Here is a 22,632-nt window from a genome sequence, read left to right as displayed (position 1 = left end):
CTTTCAGCATTTGCTTGAATGTGCAAAGAGTGCGGTTTTTTTTTCAACTTTTTTAATGAAAAGAGTTTGTGCATAAAATCAAATGCGTTTGCTTTCATTACCTCTGACTTGTTCTCGAGTGAATCACACCGTGGTTTGCAATCGTACACTGTAAGGAACTGTTAAACCTAATGAGGTTTGAAAGTCTTTGCAACAGTGTTCCCATTGCCATTATAATCACATCTATTGGGAAGTAAAGTCAGTGGCACCAACATTAAGTTTCTGAACTAATATAACTGTAGTTACTGAGTAATTAAGTTCACAAACAAAAAAAGATAAACCCCTTCATACTAAGATAGTTATACTGGTAAAAGCATTTTAAGCACAGAAGAACTGAGTGGTTTTCTCTGTTTGCATGAGGGACCACTACAGTGTACTGAGGTAATACAAAATTTCCTGGAATTACTAAATCCGAGATTACAGAAAAAAAAAGAAAAGGTCAGGAAACAGAATTTTCAATTTCATGAATATGGTTTGGGTTTTTTTTTTTAGCATACCGGGATGTTGTTTAACAACTCTGCAAATACACATAGCGGCGCAAAACTAAATCAGATTTGCACACCTTGGCCGCAGGTTTGTTTTACTTTAAGGCTGTAATACCGGTGCCTGTCTTATATCCCATGGCGTTTCAAAATTTCCATAGAACTTGGCAACAAGTAACAGTTGCATCCTGCTACAAAGAGTAGAGCTTATTACCATAATTTTAAATTAAAAATGGAAAGAAGTGTTTGCAGGTTTTCTGTAGGTGCTCCAATTTGTTTTAGTCTAAGAAATTTGCTAATTTCTCAATTACGCTGTTGCTCTAGAGGTTTGTATGGAAATGTCACTGCCTATTGGTATGATTTCACAAGTTTATTTCCTTCTTTTTTGATTGAGATATTATCCAGATCACTGGAATTTGTAGGTGTAATGAAGAAGGAATGGGCCCGTTACAGCCTACAGGCTTTTGTCTTACAATCTGTGAATCAACGTGAGTCTAGTGCTGGGGTTGGAAACATGAAGAATGGGCTGGAAGCCAGGAGTTGGCTATTCATATTGCAGCTTTCAATCTTGGAAAATTGACTGGGTTGACAAACTCAGTCACATATTTGAAGAGACACTAAAAACCTGCTTCTATGGCAATAAGCCAGCTTGATCTTGGAGCCAAGTATTTCAGGATCAGAATGTATCTGTATATGTGTCTCTGGGAGGACGCAGATGGGACAGGGCTTCGGTAGCCCTCCAGGCCAGGCAGCTGATGCTGCCTAACTTCCCTGTGAGAACTGGAGAAATTTCTCTCAGGAGTGACATGGAAATAAAAAAGATCTTCTGCCTAAAACAGCCCCAAAGCCTTTGGCTGGAGCAAACTGGGGTAAGGAAATGGCTGCTCTTGCCAATAACTGTAAAGAAAAATAATGTCTGATGGTTTTGGAAAGGTATTTAGTCATCCTTCTGATCAGATTGAAGCAATTTCTTCATTTTGTTGTCCAAATAAAGCAGCTGTAGAACAGCGCCTGGACAGGGAGCGCTCCTTCGCTCCTTACGCTTCTTACCATTTAACACAGTCATGGGCAAAGCTGTCTTGTTCTTCTGCAAAGAAGGACGAACACACACCAATGAGACAGATGTGCCCTTACCTGGAAGTCTAACACAGCCAGGGAGATGGTACCACCATCTCATGAATGTCGTGTGATGGATTCCTAGATACATGTTTGGTTGTGCGCTTACGCTTCTCCATCTATTTACACCAAAGCAGTAAAGTTTTTTATTCAAAGATCTGTTTGAACTATTTGCATGCTCATGATGTTGGTGCATTACTGAGGTCAACCTTTTACTTCCTGTAGTATCTGAAATGCAGTCCCCAAAGGAAGAGTGTCCCTGCCCTAAGAAATGTACAGTCTGAGCGTATCACAGCAATATGGCCACTGTATGGCCACTGCATTTTTAGCCAGTCTTTCCCCTCAGTTTCAGAAGCAATCTGTTCTTTTGCCAGTTACAGGAATCTGACCAAAAGTAGAAACACAGGAAAGAGACAGCAATGCAATAGGAAAATGCACAGATACGAGGCTAACGTGAATCTTGCTGGCATGGACTTACTGTGAAGCCTTGTGACAAATCAGTGTCCCCAGTCAGAATTTGGCAGAGAGGTCTAGGTGGCAAGGATAAAGCACTGTAACTCTGTCGCTTGCTGGGACTGGTTTCACTAGGTGATTTCTGAAGTGAGAAGCTTGCCTTGAGGAAAGGGAAGTAGGGAGGAAATGGGTGTCAGCCTCTTTTTTAACCAAAAAGACAGTGAAGATTTCTGCTGACACAGACTTTGGCTAATGGTCAAGTAAGAGCAGAGGTGATTGCCCCTACCCTTTTTTCCCAAAAGAGCACAGGCTGGCTGATCATTAACAGACTCAAACTGATTGAGCAGCCCACCACAGCTGTTTTTCCCTGTGCAATCCCTGTACCTGTAGTGGACTAAGAGGAAGATGGTGGAGGATCTGAAGAGAAAGCTACTCTTTGTCCTTGCTGTCCTCTTGCTGCTCAGCTCAGCACAAGCAGGTAAGAAAAACCTGAGTGCCTGGCAAGGGATTGAAGGTTTTCATAGAAGGATCTGAATTCAATTCTTCCTAAACAACCCATGTGTCAAAAGGTCCTTGCTATAATCCAGTTAGGTGCCAGGAGAAAGGGCAGTGCAAGAATGGTCCTTTCTTCTCCCATGCTTTGATCAATCAGTCTCAGTGATTTAATTCCGCTAACCTGATTTAAAAGAATGATCTGGGTTTACCCTGAAGTGTAAGGAGGCAGAAAAGAGATCACTTGACCTCTGGCACTGGCATCTCCTGCTTTGAAAGCTTAGCAAGTGTAACCTGCAGTAGCTGAGAGAAAATAAACAGATGCCACGCTTCTGTTTCTTTCTTTAATTGTACTGTCAATGAAACTGCTTTTCTGACCAGCACTACTGTCCCACATCACCTGGAGCTTCACAGCAATGCACCTTCTGCCTGACTTTTACTCACGATCCCCCTCATCTTATGTTATTTTTACATGGACTGTGCTTGCACTGAACCTGCCCTTGCTAGTTAAGCTGTGTCATAAGCTCTGGTTTTTCCAGACTGTTCTCAAAGAACATCTCTTTACTAAAAGAGTGGTCAGGCATTGGAACAGGCTGCCCAGAGAGGTGGTGGAGTCACCATCCCTGGAGGTGTTCAAAAAACTTGTCGATGTGGCACTTCGGGGCACAGTTTAGGAGACGTGGTAGTGTTGGGTTGATGGTTGGACTTGATGATCCTAGAGATCTTTTCCAACCTTAATGATTCTATGATTCCATGATCCTGTGATTCTTTCTCTCTTGCCTTCAGTACACAGAAAGACCAAAATAAAGACCAGTAAGGGATAGTCACATCCCATAAGGGGGAATCTCAATGTTGAATCTCACTTCTTTGTGCTGACCCTTAGGCCATGTTCTGCCTAGCTACTGTGAAGTATCTTCTAAGGGAACAGCAAGCAGTTAGGAAGCTGGTTGCTGATTTTTAAATTTTTAAATTTTTGTTTATTGTACATGCAAATTCAAGGCTGTTTCACTTTCTCCAGTCAGGAAAGAGAAGGTGCATGCATTGTCACTACAGCAGGATGCAACTATGCCAGTTCATAAAGTAACATTTTTTAGGTCAGAAGAGATCATTTAATCAATTATTTGTCTTTCTGCGCATCTCAGGTTAATAAATTTCACCTTCAGTCCTTCAGTAAATCTAACAATTTACCTTCAACAGGCCTTCCAAAATAGCAGCTAGTCCTCTGAAATGACAAAAGGTGGAGGATACAGATCTTTTGTGGATAGCCTAGCTAAACATACTGCTAGCCATTATACTGTTGAACTTCTGTGCTTGCTTGCTAGCCTAAATTTGCTCAATTTTTTACTAGCTGTGAGTTGAGATTTTTTTTTCCCATCTAGATCGAAGTGCCTTCCAGTAGCTGCCTTTTCCTTCCCATAAAGCATTTTCATCCAGTAAATCATCGAATCAGAGAATCATTTAGATTGGAAAAGACCCTTAAGGTCATCAAGTCCAACAATTAACCGAGCACTGCCAAGTCCACCACTAAACCACGTCCCTAAGCGCCACATCCACACGTCTTTTAAATACCCCCAGGGACGGTGACTCTTCCACCTCCCTGGGCAGCCTGTTTCAATGCTCGACAACCCTTTCAGTGAAGAAATTTTTCCTAATATCCATTCTAAACCTCCCCTGGCACAACTTGAGGCCATTTTATCTTATCCTGTCACTTGTTACCTGGGAGAAGACACCAACACCCACCTCGCTACAACCTCCTTTGAGGTAGTTGTAGAGAGCGATAAGGTCTCCCCTCAGCTTCCTTTGCTCCAGACTGAATCAATCAGGAAATTATCATTGACACATTTTGTCATCAGCATTCTCATATTTATTTCTGGATTTTTGATATAATTGTTGATTAGACTTATATCTTCTACTAAGCCTTCCAGAATTTGAACAGAGATATCCCCATCCCTTGGTGACTACCTGGTGGCAACCTTTTTTTTTAAGATCTAATAGCCAGCTCATAAATATACTTAGCAGCTGGCACGTGTGGCCAATTTGGAAAAAAAAACCAAACCAACAAAAAACAACAGAATGTCATTCACATCTCAGTAAAACAACTCTCAGAAGTCAAGGCTACCATGACATCCACAGTTATCTTCCGCAGCAGTGCTGGAATTCCATCAAAGGGCAGAAGCAACTTTATCAGACAGATAAAGTTTACAGAATAGGCTGGTTTTAATTTATGTTCTATTCTTTTAATCCTTATCAATAGGAGCAAGATTGCTACCTTCATTTGCCTAATTAATTAGAATGAGCTTTTTCCTTTCCGTTGCACAGACACAGACTGAGTATGCTCTTCACTCCCTCTCATTGCAGGGGGTACAGACAGACTCGCAGGGCATCACTGCACTGACTTCCAGACAGCAAATCTCCTTCTGGGCAGTAAACTTAAGGTCCAGTTTCTTCTATTCACCTCCTCAAGCCCCAGCTGTGGCGAGCTGATCTTAGCTAATGACAGCATCAAGAACTCCAGCTTCAACAGCAGCTTGGAAACCAAGATCATAATCCATGGCTTCCGGTGAGAGAAAGAAGAGCACTGTGACTAAGTTTTTACTGGTAAATTAAACACTGCTGGGGCAATTCCAAGCACTGGGTGGGGCTGGCACAGAAACCCGCTGCTTTTGTGACCTTCTCAGTCTCCCCAGCAGAACAGCTGCATGCAAAACACCTGCTAAGAACAGAGTCTGGAGTGCTCAGCCCCAAACCAGACCTGGGAATTGTCTGGGAGACTGTTGGTGGGCTAGAGGCATGGAAAATACTGCTGACAACCCTCATTACACCACCACTTGCACTCCTTTAGTTTGTGATCAGCTGCCTATTTTGTATGCGTTTCACATTTTTTTGAGCCTAAAAAAGGTTAGGAAATTATAAGATATCTTTCTTTCTTTCCTTCTTTGTTTCTTTTGCTCGTTCTCTCACTCTCTCCTCCTTTAAACCTTTTCTTTCCTTATTTCAACCTTTTTATTTAAGAACTCTTTTCTTCAAGATTTTTGTCCCTTTAAATGGTCTCCTTGGAGCTTGTGTCCTGATTTATCAACAGCCTGGAATAGCCAGCCACTTAGAAGCCCTGCCAGGCACATCAAACTTCTATTCTTGAAATTGTAGGAATTGAGCCAGGGTTTTTTCACCATTTTCACCAGGTTTTGTCACCATTCTGCAAGCTTATTTTACTGTGCCATTTTTCAGTTAGGCGTGACTGTATAACTTTATTTGTTTTGACCTGCAAAAGCTTGAATGGAAAGTGCATAGAAGACCAGGATGAAACCACAGAAGATGTTGCAGGGTCTTTGCAGAAAACCAGCTGTTGCCTTTATGGGACATAGCACACCCTCCACCAGGTGGTATATGGGGAAGTGGGTAGGACAGAGCCTCCTCATTTTTCCTTGAACTCTTGGGAATAGAATTTCTTTTTTAATCGTCTGCAGATGAGGAAATGTAGGAGTGAAAGTCCAGGTGATCTGACCAAGGACTTCCTGCCACTTGGTAGCAGAGCAGAATCCAGGTGTCCCTGGTCAGCTCACTTAATCCACATGGGCTCTGTGGTGGCTAACTGAAGCACCACAGCAAGACTGAGATCTCATCCTGAGCTCTGCAAATGTTATCTCATTAAAATTATTTTCATTAAAATAGCTGGTTCCCTTCTGAATCATCCTGTTCTTGAAAGTGTTGTTACACCACCACAAAGAACTGCCAGGTGTGCGCGTCTGGCACCAGAAAAAACTTTCAGCAACTGTCTGACAGCCTCCTCTGAGACATGTGAAGCACCAGTACCAGTGAACAGCATATCGGCACATGCCCTGCTTTGGAAGACACCTAACATACTTGTTTCTGATGACTCCACAGGGCTTTGGGTACCAAACCTTCCTGGGTTGATGGGCTTGTCCATGCCATACTGCACACAACCCAGGTGAACGTGATTGCAGTAGACTGGGTTTATGGGTCTACAGGAGCTTATCCCTCCGCAGTGGAAAATGTCACACAGCTGGCCCTCTCCATCTCACAATTCATCAGCAAGCTCCTGGTAAGCTACCATGCATTTCCAGCTGGGGGGAGCATGGTCAGAGGACATTATTCATGCAAACAATCCAGAGAACTGCTCCAAACCTGCTGTCTGCAGGAGCTGGACAAGCAGGCTCTTTATTCCAGAGTAAGTGCTGTGTAGCACTAGAGAGAGGTTTTTTTTCCCCTTTTTCTCAGTCAAGGCTTGGGCATGCCACTGTTTTTCTTCTTTCTCTTTTTGCATTTTGACATTTTCTGGAAAACCATCCCAGTTGTCAGCTGCATCTCCAGCCCTGGGTTTTCTCAGATCTGTGCTTCACTGGACAGTCTTCTTCTGCCCAGAATTTTGTCCAGGGAGCTGGAGGGGGTGGGATCTGAGGCTATTTTCTATTTGCTTTGAACTTCAGATAGACTTCTCAGTAGCTGGAAATTCCCCAGATGCGTCCCAGTTAGTTCATGTACAGCACAGCTGAATACTTATGCAGTGAGGGTGATAAAGCTTTGTGTTAACCAGCTACATGTAAGATCTTCATTTGCACTGCAGACCCAGGCTGCACAGCATGGGAGTTTCTGCGTACGCACCAAGTTGTGTGCAGTCACACATTTCTATCCAGATATACGGCAACCTTTGGAGCTACTGTGGGGATGGGGAATGGGGTAGAGGGAGAGAGGACTGTCACCCCTCATTATTGATTACATCATACAGTGAACAAATGACTGAGCTGGACAGTCTCCCCACCACTCATTCCATGTCTGTGCTGAGCTCTAGTCCAGCTATTCAAGGGCTTTTTCTGTCCAGATTCTCCTGCAACACTACACCACAGAAGACTATATTCTCGTCTCATAAGCCTCTATACTGCTCGAGGGTATGGCCTCATACATTTCAAAGTCAGGATTTTTCATCTTGCCCCCGTACTCTCATGCACCATATGCTCTCCCATTGTATGGTACTGCATCATGCAGTTCAGCCTGCAGGCAGCCGAACTCCTGTGGATGAGGTCATCTCACATCAGGTCTAAGTAGTTGTGCTTTACCTGGTAGTTCAGCCCATGGATAAATCCTTGATCTCTGAAAATATAATCTTAAAATACTAAACAGGATATTGGTACAATGATGGTATAAAAGTAAAACAACAAAAAAAACCTCCTCTGGTTTGCTGAGAAAAAGATTATTCACATGGTGGACATGGGTCACTCAGCTCAGAGAGGGAAATGCAGTCCGAAACAAGCTGTGGAAAGAGAGTTATGGACAGGAGCATTGACCAACCTGGTTAGGGTTGAGTTTGCATCTGAGGACCTGAAGAAAGATTCTGCAAAACAGAAAGGGCAATAAGCATCATTCCCACATCTATTTAGTTCTCCCCCATACACCTCAAAAACAATCTTATATTAGAAGAGTTACAGCGATGCTGTGTGGGCTGGGACAGGGTATTTTACCTTTCTGCTACAGAAACATTAATTTTTATTCTCATCAATCTGCAGGCCCTGGGAGTTTCAGGAACATCCATCCACATCATTGGGGTAAGCCTTGGTGCACATGTCGGGGGCCTGGTGGGGCACTTCCATGGCGGTCAGCTGGGACGGATAACAGGTATCATAAAACTGAGTCTTCGGTCCTCACCTGCTCTTCAAGGAAGAGAATGAAAGAGCAAGGAAGGGGAGTCATCCATAGTGGTCTTTTAATTGTATAAGGGCTCATTAGATCCAAGCTTATGGGCTTCTTCCTAGCTTCAGAAGAGCCTGACAATGCATTGACAGCCATCAGTCCCCTCCATGCTGCATAAAGAATGCCTGTGGTTGCAAAAGGGTCCTTCTGACTCTATTCCACTCTTCCAACTGGCGCCATCTTGAAAGACCATGAGGCCTCATGACTAATGAAAACCCACACCACCTATATGCTTTGCCTCCACTTTATAGTATATCTCTGTGGTTCTTAAAATTAAATCTCACAATGCATGTCGTTGTGGGGAAGCAGCAAGAGAGAGCTGCTCTGAAGCAAAATGTGAGCTGAGATCCAAGGGGAAAACAAAGTAGGCAGGGGCACTGGCCTCACTGACAAGGGACACAGTCCTACTGTATCTAAGCAAGAAGAGCAGAGCAGGTCCAGTGACAGGAACCAGGGTCATCCACAGTCCAATGATCATCAGGCAAGTCTGTAGTGATAAGGCAAGCCCAAGGTCGAGCTAGGAAGTCAAGTCAGCAAGAAACAGGGCTGGGCATGGCATCTCTACAACACAGCTCAGGCGAAGACTGAAGGCAAGAGCCTGAGCCAATGTTGGGCGGCCCCAGATCAGGCTTCTTGCTGTTCTCTCCCACAAGTCAGCTGTTTTCACAGTAGGCGTCCCAGCTGTATCAAGTCAGAGCTGACCTTAAAGGCAGAGAGCCAGGCTCCTGGGTGTGAGAATTACAGAGAAAGACAGTTAGAGGCATTTAGAGCTTTTTGGTCTTGTCAGCTTTAGGTATGGAGTGTGAATAGGATCACAGAATGATTTAGGTAAGAAGGGACCTTGGAAGGTCTCTAGTCCACCCCTGCCCCACTCAAAGCAGGGCTGCCTTCTAAGTCAGATCAGGTTGTCGAGGGTCTTGTCAAGTTCTGGCAATCCCCGGGGATGGAGATTGACTTTGATAGGAGGGAAACTGCTACCAAGAAGGAACAGACATAAAGGTTCCAACAGAGTGACCACTGCTCTCAGTCTGCCTCAGCCCATGCTGGTCTGTCTCACAGAGGTATCCTCAAGGAGGGTCTCACTGCACACTCAGCAGGGCAGTCCAGAGAAATGTTGGTTCAACCTACACAGGTCACAGATACCCACACTGCGTGAAATACAGGCATTTCTTAACAGGAGCTGAGTTTCATGCTGGGCCCTTTTTTAAGCTGTGAATCAAAGTTTACATTAGGAGGGACATGGCGTAACTGCTCTCCTGCACCAGGATTTTAAGATCATCAACACTTCAGATGAGCAGAAGCAGACACATTTCCAGGAAACCATGGTGATTAACTTCAGAGACTCTTCCCCTTTATGTTTTCTACAGGTAATAAAAGTTCTGTAGGTTTATTTATTCCATTAATTTTTAACTCTGCTAGAAGACAACCCTTTTTCCACACTCCTGACTACCTTATGATTTCATAGGCACACTGGGCATTGCAAGTTCCAGTTCAGATTTAGGAGCCTGAAGATGGGTGGAATTAGACCCAAGATACTGCTGATCTCATCTCCTGCCTCCTCACACACATGCATACACACACAGAGAAATGTGATCCCAGAGCTATAATTCTCTGAAGTGTTTTCAGTCACATAAAAGGAGCTGTGAGGCAAAACCAGAGCGAGTGTTGGAGACGAAAGCAGAGACTGTTTTTGTGAAGAGAGTTTCTTTACCCCATGCCTGTTCCTGCAGATATCTCCCTGTGCAGGAAAGCAAATGGTTCAGGAACTGGAATGAACAGCCCTTTTCCAAAACTGCTGAAGAGCAATTGTTTCAATACTTGCAGAGGTAATGAAAAAGCCTGAAGGAATTCAGTTGCATACAGTATAGCTTCAGTGAGTGGCTTTTCTTAGCTGCTGAGGACGTACATCTCAACAGAGTGTATGCAGCTTGTGCCTGGAGGAGGTAGGCATAGAGAATAGAGGATAGAAATGTGCTTGCCTCAGAGCTGTGCTAGAATTTACTGCTGCTCATATTAGGTGTTTCTCTCTCCTCAGAAGAACTTTAAGCTATACTGAGTAAAACTTTTCAGTATCTCCTAAAGCCTTTAACTAAAACTTGGTCTGTAGAAGTGGGTGGGGAATCTTTCGGCTTTTTTTATGTGTCTAGATTAAAGAACACGGAAGAAAAATTAAAGCAGTAAATTCTTCTGACCATTTGCCCCATTATTAGCTTTTATTTATATAAAGAATAGGAAGGATTTTTTTTTCCCCCTTTTCCCTTTTCCTCCTTCCCTCTCCCCTCACAGACACATCCGTTTGTATATTGTTGATATTGCCTTCTCCATAAACAATTAATGGGACTGGCTCCAGGGCAGTGAAACTGGCCAGCTCTGAGGCAAAGTGGCATGTGGAGCAGAGCTGCTTCTTAAACTATTGTTGTTGCTTTCAGAGTGCAAAAAAACCTTGTGAGATTACTTCTCTACAAAAAGTGAACATGATAAACCTCAGCCAGAACAACAACAAAAAAAGATTTTAATCTGTTCCTTGGTATTGCCAAGGATAATTTTCTGTATTTCTTTGGCTCCTCACAAATTGCTCCAGGACCAAGTTTTAGGCAAAAAATGTAGATGGCTGCTTAAGGACTCAATTTTACTTGTGGGGAGAGGGCTTAGAAGCCTCTTTGCTTTAAGGATGTTTGATAGTATCAAACGTTTGTAATGCTTGTATTGGTTAATGCCTGGGATGCTGAATTCATCAGCTGAATGATGATCTTCAGTGACATTTCTCAGACTAGTGTTAATACAGATGACAGTACAATTACGGAAGGTGTTAAGAGTTTGATTCTCTTTCACCAAAAATTAAAAAGACACTCCACACCTTCTCTGTCAGAAGTATTTGAAACTCAGCCATGGCTTTACAGCCTAGAAACCTGAGACACAAAACTGCTAAAAGGGAGCAGAACAGTGGAGGACAAGGTAAGGAACCTGTAGTGAAAGTGTGCTCCATTCTGGAACATAATCAGTGCGACCTGGGAATAATTTATCACTTCTGCCTAGCAAAATTTTTAAAGTTTTGGATAAAATAACTGGTCCAGAAATAAGAAAGAGAGGGGCTGAAGAGCACTTGATGTTGAGGCATTTGATTTTATTACAGGCCTGGATCCCGCAGGCCCTAAGTACACCAGAGCCAGCCCTGAGGAACGCCTGGATCCTGGGGATGCCCTCTTCGTGGAAGCCATTCATACTGATGCTGACAGTAAGCTGGCTTCCATCTTTTTTGGCCCATGCTTTTGTTTCTTCTGCTGTAATTATTGCTAAGGACTCTGTAGGTCATTGTCCCTTTTCTTCCAGATTACCATGAAATCAGGTTCACTCTGAGGAAGTTTCTTGTTTTCATAGGCTCTAATGGTTAATTCATTGGCTGGTATCCATACTGCAGAGCACTTCAAGCAACAGACAGGTGGAGATTAGGTAGAGGGCAATCTTCCAGAAAATCTTTCTTCCTTAACCCTTGCTACAGCAGAGTGAATTTATGCAGAACCAGCTCAGCATGGCTTTTACCGCCTGGAAGGAATTTATGTCTATTCTCACTTTGCTTTTTCCCACCTGAGTTAAGAAAGGTGCCACTGCCAGTGCCAATAGAAAGTAACAGAGTGAAACCAACAGCTGGTGCAACTACAGAGTTACTTTTCTAAAGCACTTAGGATCTATGTAGGCAGAACATGTGCTGAAGAATAACGTGGTACCTTTGAGTCACACCTCTTGCCTGGAGATCATGAAAATCTTTACCAACACAACTCTCAATCACATCTCATAATTCCCTATTAAGGTTGTGGTCAGTTTTGTTCTCCTTTACACAGAATCAAGACCCTGAGTCACAGAGGTGGTGATTAAGCCACAGTTCCCAGTCATTTTGATGGCAGGGCGTAGAGCACACTCTGTCCCATGCAGCAAACCTGCACGACACAGGCAGGTAGGAGCAAGAAATATGTTCTTGCTGTCTCCAGGGACCAGCACTACTGGTGTTCAACCAGTTATTGGGGTCTGTCATACACCATGTAGGGTAAAACCTGTAGAAGAGCCAAGTGTAAGAATGAAGTGGCATTTCACCTCCTTCCAGATTTCGGGATCCGGATTCCTGTAGGCCACATCGATTATTTTGTCAATGGAGGCAAGGACCAGCCAGGATGCCCCCGATTCATTTCTGCAGGTGAGAACACTGCGTGGCCAAGCAAAGGGATTTCACGGACATTTAGCAGCCTGTGAAAATGCTGTTTGGCAACGAGCTCCTGCTACAGTCAGGACAGATATCAAAGCGAGACATCATGTATTTGTAAAGACATATGGCAGCAGAGATTCATGGCCCACATCTCCTCTCAGCAGTACAACAAGCAGCTGAAATTAAAATCACATACAGGTCAAGAGTCTTGGCAGCACCACTGTCAAGAGACGTGATTTTGGTGACACTTCTGTATGAGCCAAAACCCTAGCATCCGCAGAGTTTGTATCAACAAAGAAAATATTTTTTGCTAGAAAGGCTCTTAGGTACTACTAGAAAAAGCTTCTTTTTGTTTTCATGCTGCAAGCTGTGTCTATACTTAGAAAGACAGCTTGTATGATTACTGCCCTTTCCTTCTAGATAATAGGACTTCACACAGAAAATAGTGTGGATAAATATCCAAATATGTTCCAGATGAGCCAGCTGCACTGAGGGTCAGGTTACAGGGGACACCTATGGGACCTCATTTCCCATAGCTGGGTCCCAGTGCAGATGGGAGTCAAAGCTATTGCATCCCCTTGCAGAGAACTTGGGGCCTTATCAATGGTACACTGATGGAAGCATGGCAGGCCTGTGGTCCCCCTCTTCTGAGGGACTCTGTTAGTCTGGTAGATACACTTCTAACCTCCTGCGTAACTTCTCTTGTAGTGGGGTCTGGGCTGCTAGTCACAGAAATGCTCTGAAAAACATTATTAATGGGAAGGGATCGCTGTAGAGTCAGTACGAGTGTTTCTTGACTCTCAGTTCCTGGGGAATATGCAAAAAGACTGAAGCCAACAGAAAGGCTCATGGCTGCTTTTCTCTGGGTTAATTTTTTCTTGCAGGCTATAAGTATCTGATCTGTGATCATATGAGGGCAGTACATCTCTATGTCAGTGCCTTGAAACATTCCTGTCCGATGATGGCGTTCCCCTGTGCAAGTCATCAAGAGTTTTTAAATGGTCATTGCCTGGACTGTGTTGACCCTTTCCTGTTCTCCTGTCCCAGAATAGGTACAGTACCAGCATGAGACCTTCCTGGAGCAGATGACAATGCATTCCTGATGGGTGTCAGTGCAGAGCACAGTACTCAGTTCGGATTTCTCTGAGCAGGATTTGCTATAGATCTCTTTGGGGATAATGAGAAGCTGTTTCGTTTTCAGGCTTATATAGAGAAGTTCTAAAAGCTCATATATTGCCCAAGGTAGAACATGAAAATCTTGAACATTTCTAATGTTTAAACATTTCATAGGGCCCACAAATGAGTTGAAAGGAAGTGTCCAGAATCCCCTCCCTAAAGTATCTTGTTTAGAGAAGCAGCTGGAAATATTAGCCCAAGCCTAAAGTCCCCTTCTTCTACAAACCACTCACTGTTGCTGTGTCACCTCCTTCTCATAAATTCCTGCCATGATCTCCCAAAGATTAACTCCCTGGGCTGGAAGAAGGTGATAGTTGCCTTTTTTAGGCTTCCAAAACTGGGCTGTGGCACGAGGAGGGGAAGCGTACTCTGGTGCTATTTGCAGTCTTGTTCTGGAGGAATATTAGGAGAGGCCTCTTTTGGTATAGGTGCTCTCAGGTCAGCCACCCTTTCCCTACCTCACCAAGGTACATTGTCAGCTAGTCAGTGGTGCAGGCCTCAAGTTACGGTGCTCTTCTCACTCAATCAAGAAAATCAATTTCCCCGAACTTTGCGTTTGCATTGTCATTTACATCTGCACTAAGTTTCCTGACTTGGCAGTCTTTAGTCTTGCTCATTTTGCACAGGTGCCACGGATGACACAGTTTGTTAGCAGAGGAATGAAACAAAGACACCAAGACATACTCTGATGATTACATGGGGTAGCCAGAATAGTTTTCTGGGGGAACGGTAACCTGTCAGACAGACACTACAAACCTGTACTTGCTCTGATTTGCACTAGTATAAAAAAGAGTCTGACCTCGGAGACAGCAGAGTTGGGTGGGGTGAGTGGAGGTGAATCAGGACCAATTATATTTCTGTTCTGGGTTATTCATGGCTTTCCCTGCTCTGGCTTTATTTCTCCCTGCAGGCCTGCTGAAGCAGGCAGGAGTCAACATGAGAAAGTTGCCCAAGGAAGTGGAAGTTTATTTAATGACCAGTCCTTCAGCCCCATTCTGTGGTAAGTAGCAATGAGAAAAAAATTAAGTCAGAAGGGTGTTGACCAAATGAGGCAGATCCCTGGGGAGGCCAGGCAACCCACCATCCCCATCACAATCAGCTGCTGTGTCCCAGATGATCTGACACACACGGCTGAAGAGCAATAACCCTGCACATCTCCCCCATAAAGCCCTTTCCAATGAGTTTATTAGTGTGGGCACAGTCCTGGATTAGACAGCTACATGGCTTCAGGACTGAAGCAAAGGGTAGTGAAAATGCCTGGCTGTTTAGGCTGAACTATGCAGACCTGCCCACTGTGCCTCTCAAACCACATAGACTAGTTTCTTTCTTATGCCTGTTTATGCTAATTTCTTGTTTCTGCTGGTGGGGCCGGGGATGAATGCTAGAGGCCTTCTTTTGGCAGGGGAAGGTCCAATTGATAGTACCTGCCCTCAGTCCCACATACTTTGCCTCTTGCTCAGCCCATCACAGCCTGGTTGAGTTCCACTTGCAGAAGAAAAGAAACAGAGTCACCAGCATTGAGATCGCTTTCTTTAGCAACAGCACCAAGGACACAGTGAAGATCACCATGTGAGTAACAGTACCTGCTTCTGGACTGTTTTATCCCAGCTCTGTGTGTAAGGATGTTTATGCCAATCCAGGAAAAGCACAATAACAGCATATCTCCCTGAGTGCAGTCATGGTGTGATGAACCACAACCTTTCTTCTTGAGTCCCTCTGCTCTCAAGAACTGGTCATCTGCTACCATCACTCAGTAACCCTGGCTAGGTCCACCTCTTCCCTGAGGGCACAAAGCAGTAGGTATAGTCCGGGATCCCCAGATTTGTATACTTTTGTGTTGCTATGCTGGTGCCTTTTCTACACCATACCCTTGCCTGGTGCCAATTCAAACCGCAATCACTGTCAGATAGTTATTAGCTCTACTGTGCCAGACAGAGATGGCTACAGCAAGACCCCATTCACCAGAGCTCCCAGACTGATGGACTTGATGGCTTAGACATTTCTCCTGATGCCCAGTAGGACATCAGTTGCAAAGAGGAGACAAGTGCATGTCTGCACAGTCAGAAATGTGTTCAGTAGCTTGTTGCCACTGCAGTAATGCAGCAAAGCTCTCAGGCTCCCATTGTAGGCAAAAGTCCAGGGGGCAGGGGAACAAGACCACATGTGTAGCAGGCAGATCTCTTTTGAAATCACCACCCTCCTCCAAACCATATCTGAATTAAAGAACCAGACTCAGACTCCTATTCCAGAGCCCTTGCCTCAGGGGGATCTCCCCACCACAGAGAAGTTCCCCAAAAGAAGTTTTCCTCACTTCTTCCTACACCTTCCTGTCCGCTGCTGTGGGCTGAGAACCACAATATAAGCAAGCAGCTAGCACACGCCGCTGGCTGCCTAGGAAGCAGGAAAGCAGTCTACTAAAGAGCCCCACCCAGCTCTCCTAGGATCAGAGGTGTGCCAGTGCTGGTTCCCACACAGTCCTTACTGGAAAGCCAAAACATTGTGACCTGAAGCTAATTGTGTTGCTGCTTCAGTCCTGGGCACCAGGAGGTAGAGGTAAGAACCAGGGAAGGGGAAGCCACACTCCAGAGCACTCTCCAGCATGACACCACTGCTTGGTCACAGCTTTGCAGCCAGGCACTGCAATTTGGAGTTTATATTCCAGCCTGGTGGAGCTCAGTCTGTTCAACCTCTCCCCAACTTGGAAGCCCAATCTGCCTTTTCCAAAGATGCAGGAGGGAGGAAATCATAACACCCAGGTCAAGACAGAACCCTGATCTGTTCAGGAAGACGTGCAGCGCTTCCTTTTGCAATGTCGGACACAAGATTTGATAGGTACCCAGCAGGAGGCATGTGAGCACTAGAGAGAAAGGCTGCCTAGGGAAGTGAGGCAGGCAGGCAGGCAATCCTGAGGCTTTGCTGTACCCTCAAGTTTTAATGAGACAGTAGAGTTATGGCAGTGTGACCTATCCAGAGATACCCTACCCTGGGAGAACAGCAGCTGTGTTTCATTTAAGTGCCATCCTAGGAAGCACAAGGCTAAAATGAAAATTTTGCTTCCAGCAAAAAACTTACAGATTTGAGAGTATAAAATTGAAGATATCCCTTTTAATTCACACTGTAGCAAAGAAACTTCCCTGTTCTAGGCAAAGCTCAGCCCTCCAGTGCAGACAAGCTCAGAATGTCAAACGGGCATCTGAACATAGATTCTTACATTGCAGTTCAGACACTGATAGATCACTGACTTATTTCAGGTGATCTGATATGCATGTCATCCTGTAGTTCCCCAGAAGCATACAGGGACTTGGGAGTGTTCAGACAGTCTCATACCTTCAGCAAGTGACTCACACAGTTGTGTCTTACCTCACATTCTCTTGTCCCTTCTCCTCCCCCGAACACAAATTCCAATCTGACTCCTGAGGATACCATTACCCCACACGTTGCTTAGAGTGCCCAAGATACATGTCCCCAAGCCCTATAGCTGCCATGGGGCTGACAGAGCAAGGAGCTTTTTACAGAGCGCACTTCCCAGCTGCATTGCCATTGCTTACACATCGCATGACATCATTCCCCATATACAAGAAAACATACTTCTGAAGCCAGCCATCCAAAGGTTGTGTGGGGTTGGACCAAATGTCAGTCCCTGGAGTGACTTTCTTCGGCCTGCTTAAACTTACTGTGTTCCTCTGTCCTAGGACGGGGCTGGATCCTGCCCTTGGACGATATGCAGTAGACAGATGGCCTCCCCTCTCTTTTCCATTTACCATCCATTATTCACCTTTATAGCCACAATTTCATGATGCTTCCTATTTTTGGCAGCTTCAAGCCAGACACAGACATAGACTCACAAAACCTCCAACATCTACCACTGCAGTTTAAGGGAGATACTGGATGTACTGGTTTGGGTTGGCCACTGTGGCCTCAGAGGATGCTGAGTGCAGCTGTAAGCGTGCTCCTGGGAGCAACTTTGGTTAGCAGAATTGTAGGCTCTTCCTAACCCTTTTGTCACCTCTTCCCTTTCCCTAACATCATGTTTCTGATCAGGCAGTTACCCAGGTGCTTCTGTGATTGCGCTGAGTCAGCTTCACCCATATTCTTCATAAGCACAAGGAAATCTATGATCTCTGGCTGTTAGAGGTGCCACATAGATCAAGCATAAGGAGGCCCATTGAATGGACTCCACAGAAGGGAGGTGGCCCACCTATGTAAATTGGCTGGGCAGCACCCCTTCTTAACACACAACCAACTGGGCTCTGATCATTGGCTGGCATTTCTCAGTTCATGTTACCTGGGTAAGAGCACAGGGACAGAGAGAGGTCCCTCTATCCAAGCATCCAACCTTCAGCATGGTCAGAAGCAAATCCCTAGCGAAGAGTATAAAAAAAGGCAGTATAAACATGTAGCAATACTTCCCCCAGATAGTTTCCCAGTGTCTGACTAATTAAACCTCAGGACTTTCAGAGCCAAAGGTGAGATCTTTGTCCTTATTAGCTCCCAATGCTTTTGTCTTCCACAAACTTGTCCAGTCCCCCTCCCAGGACTTGTACAGTCATGTAAACTTTCTAGACCCACAACATCCCACAGCAATGGTTTTAACAGCTTAAAAGGAATGGTACTCTGTGCAGTGTGCAATCTTTTTTGAGCGTACCACCTGTTAGCTTGCTTTGATGATCCCTAGTTTCTGCACTGGAAGAAATGGTGAACAACCAATCCCTACCCGTGCCATTCATGATTTCATAGATGTTGACCTTATCTACCACTTACCTCTCTGTAATCTGGGCAGTGTTTCAATCTATATGCAACAGCAAGCAGAGTTGTTGTAATTGTGTGATGGAAGGAAGGATATTTATACAGAAATTTTCCTGACTTTAGAGATAAAACATGGAGAGACAGCCAATAAGACTCTCATGCAATGCTCATCTGTTTTGACAGATGAGTCTTCTCCCTCCGTTTTAGTAAGTGAGAGCTCCACAACAATACCTCGGTTCCTCTAATGGTTCAACACATCGGCATATGGCCTGCATCTGCAGGTTGATTGAACGTTCTCCTTCATGTCTTTCATCTTGCCTTGCAGACCTAAGCACCAGGAGATGGGCAAACGGCTGCTGGCCCATAGAGTTCCCCTCTGCCAGATAAACAGCGTGACACTGAAGTATCTCTCCAAGAATCATTTTTGGAAGAAGGATGAGTCATTCATTGTTGGCAAGTTCTGTGCAGCCCCGCTGCCTCTTGATAGCAAGTAAGTCGCAGGAATATCTTACAGGAATCCACTGAGCCTGTGGATCCAGGCTGTGGTTTGAAACGACGCACTGTCATGCACCGTTCCCAGATTGTTATCCGCAGCGAGACAGATTCTGTCTGTTAACGTGCTTCACTGATGAGACGCCAGGTGGCTAACATACAGAACAATTTTATTAAGTTTTCCACTGTGCTTAAGCAAGTCACTTTAGCCTATATAGTAAGCCCAATACATAATGACACAGAAATTGGTAGAGCAAGATACATGAAACTGGGGGAAGGGGAATACGACCTGTTCGGTGTTCCAGTAGTCCACAGCAAGGTCAAAGGCGGTGGGGGTCTCAGACCAGCTGAGAGGGAGCTCCACCAAGTTACTCCCATGCTCCGATTTTATAGCTGGTGTGAAGCCCCTAGTCCCCACATAACTTTGTGCCCGGAATCTTAATCACCGCAGCACACCTTGCTACGATTCTTGGAGCTGAAGAGGGGCTGTTTGGGTAGGTAAATGTGGGGCAAGGAGGGAGGAAAGCCTCATGGTTTAGTGAAACTGTTCACACTTCTATAATTTAAAGGAACCACACAACTAAACCCTCAACCATGATTTGTGCTTGTGATTAGCATTACTTGCAAGTGGTTGACAGCTTCTTGATTTGGTTTAAATACTTCCCCCAGCGTGTTCTGTTAGAAACTGTCCAGTCTGTTGACATACGTTTACACCTAATTTTCTGGCAGCCAATAAGCAGTGTAGGGAGTGGCAGAGGCATGTTATTGGAGTCTGCACAGCTGGGGCCGTGGGCTAATCAAGGGCCCAGGTCTTCACTAGTTCTGCCCTTCACTTCAGCCTCATCGTTGCGTTCCCTCTTCAGCAGATCCCTGACATTAGTCTGGTCCCAGGGTCAGGACCCCACGCTCTCCCATTTAGATAAATATGTAAAGAGGTCTCTCTTATCCTCTCTGTGTCCCTACGTAAATAATTTTCTACCTGTTAGAGAGAAAATCTTCCAAGGTAGTTTTCTAGGAGTTTTGTATGATTCTTTCCCCAGGATAAAGGTATTGTGCCATGGAAGGAAAATGGCTGCAACTCACGTCACCTTGAAGATGCTTAAGGCACAAACCATTGCAAAAGCTTGTACTAACTACATATTGTTCCTTTTTTCCTTGCTTGGTCTCTCCATCTTCCCCATCTACAATGGGCCCCCATTTGAAATATGAGAGATGCACATTTTTCAGGATGAGACAACAGAAGACCAGTAATTCATTTCTGCTTCTTATACTGCACAGGTTTATAAAGCACTAAGGCGAAAGACAACCATTTTTGCATTTCCTGGGCTGGGCATTGTAGAGTATATGCCTTTGGCCATAATTACCTTATCCAGAGTAGAAGCAGCCAAGCCCTTCTCATCCTGAGAGAGATAACAGTCTTCTCCGTAATACATTATTCTTGCCAGGAGTTTTGCAGATCCAGGGTTCTTGCAGGCTGGGAGAAATAGCTGTGACTATAGGGACACCTTAAACACTGTCCACATTGTTTCTGAGTTGACTCTTATGCTGGCTCCAGGCTGAAGCAAGCTAGTGGGTACTCCAAAGCAGGGAAAACCATAAGAGAAGGGAGGCTGGGCTCCCATTCAAATTCTGTTCTGATGGGCAGTAAGGAGACTCAAGCACAAGGCAGTAAAAATATATATAGTAGACCCAGATGGGGGGAGGGGAGGAAGAGGCGTTCCTGTGTAAATACCAGGCACACCCTTAAGCGTAAGGGGTATTCCTTAGTAGCGTAATTTGCAGAGTAAAGCACTCCAAAGTTGTGATGGACGTGCAGAAACATGCCTTTTTATCACTGATGAATGGGACAGCATGCCACACTGCCTTAAGGGTGCACTACCCTGCACCCCTGGAAGCACCGGACTTGGCTGTGGTTCAGATAGGAAGCTGTAGAGTTGCACAGCTATGCTTTTGTCACTAAACTGGGAGCACTCAGAGCAACAATGGTATTGCTAGGAGGTGGTAGAAAAGTGAAGGACACGATCCCATACACACCCCTCCAGCCAATTCATCCCAGCCAGGGCACAGCACCCTGTTTATCACACCGTTGCAAAGCAGCACAAGGTCCACCTGCAGCTTACTTGCCTCTGTGTTAGGACAGCAACCTCTGCCTGTTAATGCACAGCCTGACTTCCCTGTGCTCTTCTTGCAGCAGGACAATGTCATGCCTGCCCTGGAACCTCACCCTCCCCACCAACATGGACATCTCCTACGAGCTGCCCATTGCTTGTGCCTAGCACTGGCTTCGGAGCATGCAGGCGTACCCAGAACTGGAAAGGCGCTCCAAACCTATTGCTGCTCACTGCTCACACATACTTTCACCACAAAACTGGATGGGTTTTTTTACTTCCCGCATTAGGGACAGGATGCCAAGGAAAAGAACTGTGCAGCAGATTGGTTACATCAGTTCAAAGACTTGCACCTTAGGTATACTGTACCCGGCTCTGCAAGTGAGATGGGCAAGTCATTTAAGCTCAAGGTTCAGAGCTGTATGAAAGAAGATGATGATATCACTCTTCCTACAACAGAAGTATTGGGATGATTAATTTGTATTTTATATCAAAGTGCCCTGAGAATTTCTTATTAAAGATGAGAAGTATTATTTTTCTTCATCGGGGAAAACCATGTGGTCAGGTTCGGGACAGGAAGGAGTCATTCTTGGCCAATGCTCCAATGGGAAACTCACTCGTATCTACAAGACACTTTCAGAGTGAGACCCCATTGATTTCATGTTAGTGCTCCTGCTCAATAATCAGAATTAACCTCCTTCCTGTGACAGGCCTGGAGCGGCTCTTCTGGCTGTTGGCTTGTTCTCTTTGAAGGTCACATGAAACAGACACCAGGAGCACAGAAGTGCTCTTGCATCCAATTTTGCATTGCTTTGAACAACAGCCCAGGACAGAAGGTAATAGGAGCAGAATGGAGCATCATAGCTACAGGGCCGCCTAACACAGATTAGTCCCAGGAACTCAGCACAGCCTTTCAGACGTGGAAAAGTAGCTGAGATTTGGAAATAATTGGTGCAAGATTACAATATGAGACACACATACACAGAAACAGCCCTCACCCATCCACACTTTTTCCACCATCTTGCTGTAAATGCAAATTAAAGAGGAGAAAGTCTTACATCACTTCTGGCAACAAACCACACCTTCTGTAGATCATTTTCTGTGTTTCCCTGGACTGACTTCACTGGATGATAGAAAAGTGCACCAGGAACGCTGTGGTCAAGAGAGGGGCACACTAAAGACACATCTGCTGTGAGGAAGCCTCAGTCATTTGGCATGAGCTGTCACTACTGCTCCACTAGACACTGTCACTGCAGAGTTAGCGTCTGCTTTCAGCTCACATCCAAGCTTTTGGTCCCTGCCATGTGGCTGTTTGGAAAGCCAGCTAACAAACACCTTCTCCAGCATACACTCAGCAGAGGATTAGAGCTGGGCTCTGACAACCTGACAGAGATCCAGGTTAGTTGGTGCCATGATTGAAGGGTTTCCAGGGAGCTTCTTTTTGAAGACTGGAGTATAACCTCAGCAGGCACCTGCGAAGGGCAGTGTGTAATTCAGCCCAACCCAGTCCACTGCTTCAAGGAGGTGTATAAAACACCACAACGGACTCGGTTTCATTGTGCATTTCGGTTCCTTTGCAGAAGGGGGTCCAGCAGCTCTCGTGTTAATTTGCTGGAGATATTTC

The 22,632-nt window shown here is 45.0% G+C and overlaps 1 protein-coding gene across 4 annotated transcripts; it reads left to right on the top strand.

Annotated features, from left to right (window-relative positions):
* The first annotated feature begins 2,424 nt into the window (after positions 1–2,424).
* On the top strand, positions 2,425–21,527 carry PLA1A (phospholipase A1 member A). 4 transcript variants are annotated; one of them, XM_064465840.1, is made up of 12 exons: positions 2,426–2,568; positions 4,941–5,142; positions 6,468–6,645; positions 8,105–8,213; positions 10,019–10,114; positions 11,422–11,523; positions 12,388–12,477; positions 13,371–13,538; positions 14,573–14,662; positions 15,123–15,231; positions 18,734–18,898; positions 21,092–21,527. In XM_064465840.1, exons 1-12 carry the CDS (start codon positions 2,496–2,498, stop codon positions 21,174–21,176), a joined length of 1,467 nt encoding a protein of 488 aa, XP_064321910.1. In that variant the 5' UTR covers positions 2,426–2,495; the 3' UTR covers positions 21,177–21,527. The 4 variants fall into 4 exon arrangements, with proteins under 4 accessions (XP_064321918.1, XP_064321936.1, XP_064321910.1 ...); XM_064465848.1 differs by lacking the exon at positions 12,388–12,477 and having other exon boundaries at positions 2,425–2,568; XM_064465866.1 differs by lacking the exon at positions 13,371–13,538 and having other exon boundaries at positions 2,425–2,568.
* The last annotated feature ends 1,105 nt before the right edge of the window (positions 21,528–22,632 follow it).

Source organism: Phalacrocorax carbo, chromosome 1, assembly GCF_963921805.1.
Source record: "Phalacrocorax carbo chromosome 1, bPhaCar2.1, whole genome shotgun sequence".
In the NCBI taxonomy this organism is placed as follows: domain Eukaryota; kingdom Metazoa; phylum Chordata; class Aves; order Suliformes; family Phalacrocoracidae; genus Phalacrocorax; species Phalacrocorax carbo.
This window is presented reverse-complemented; position numbering and strand designations above follow the sequence as displayed.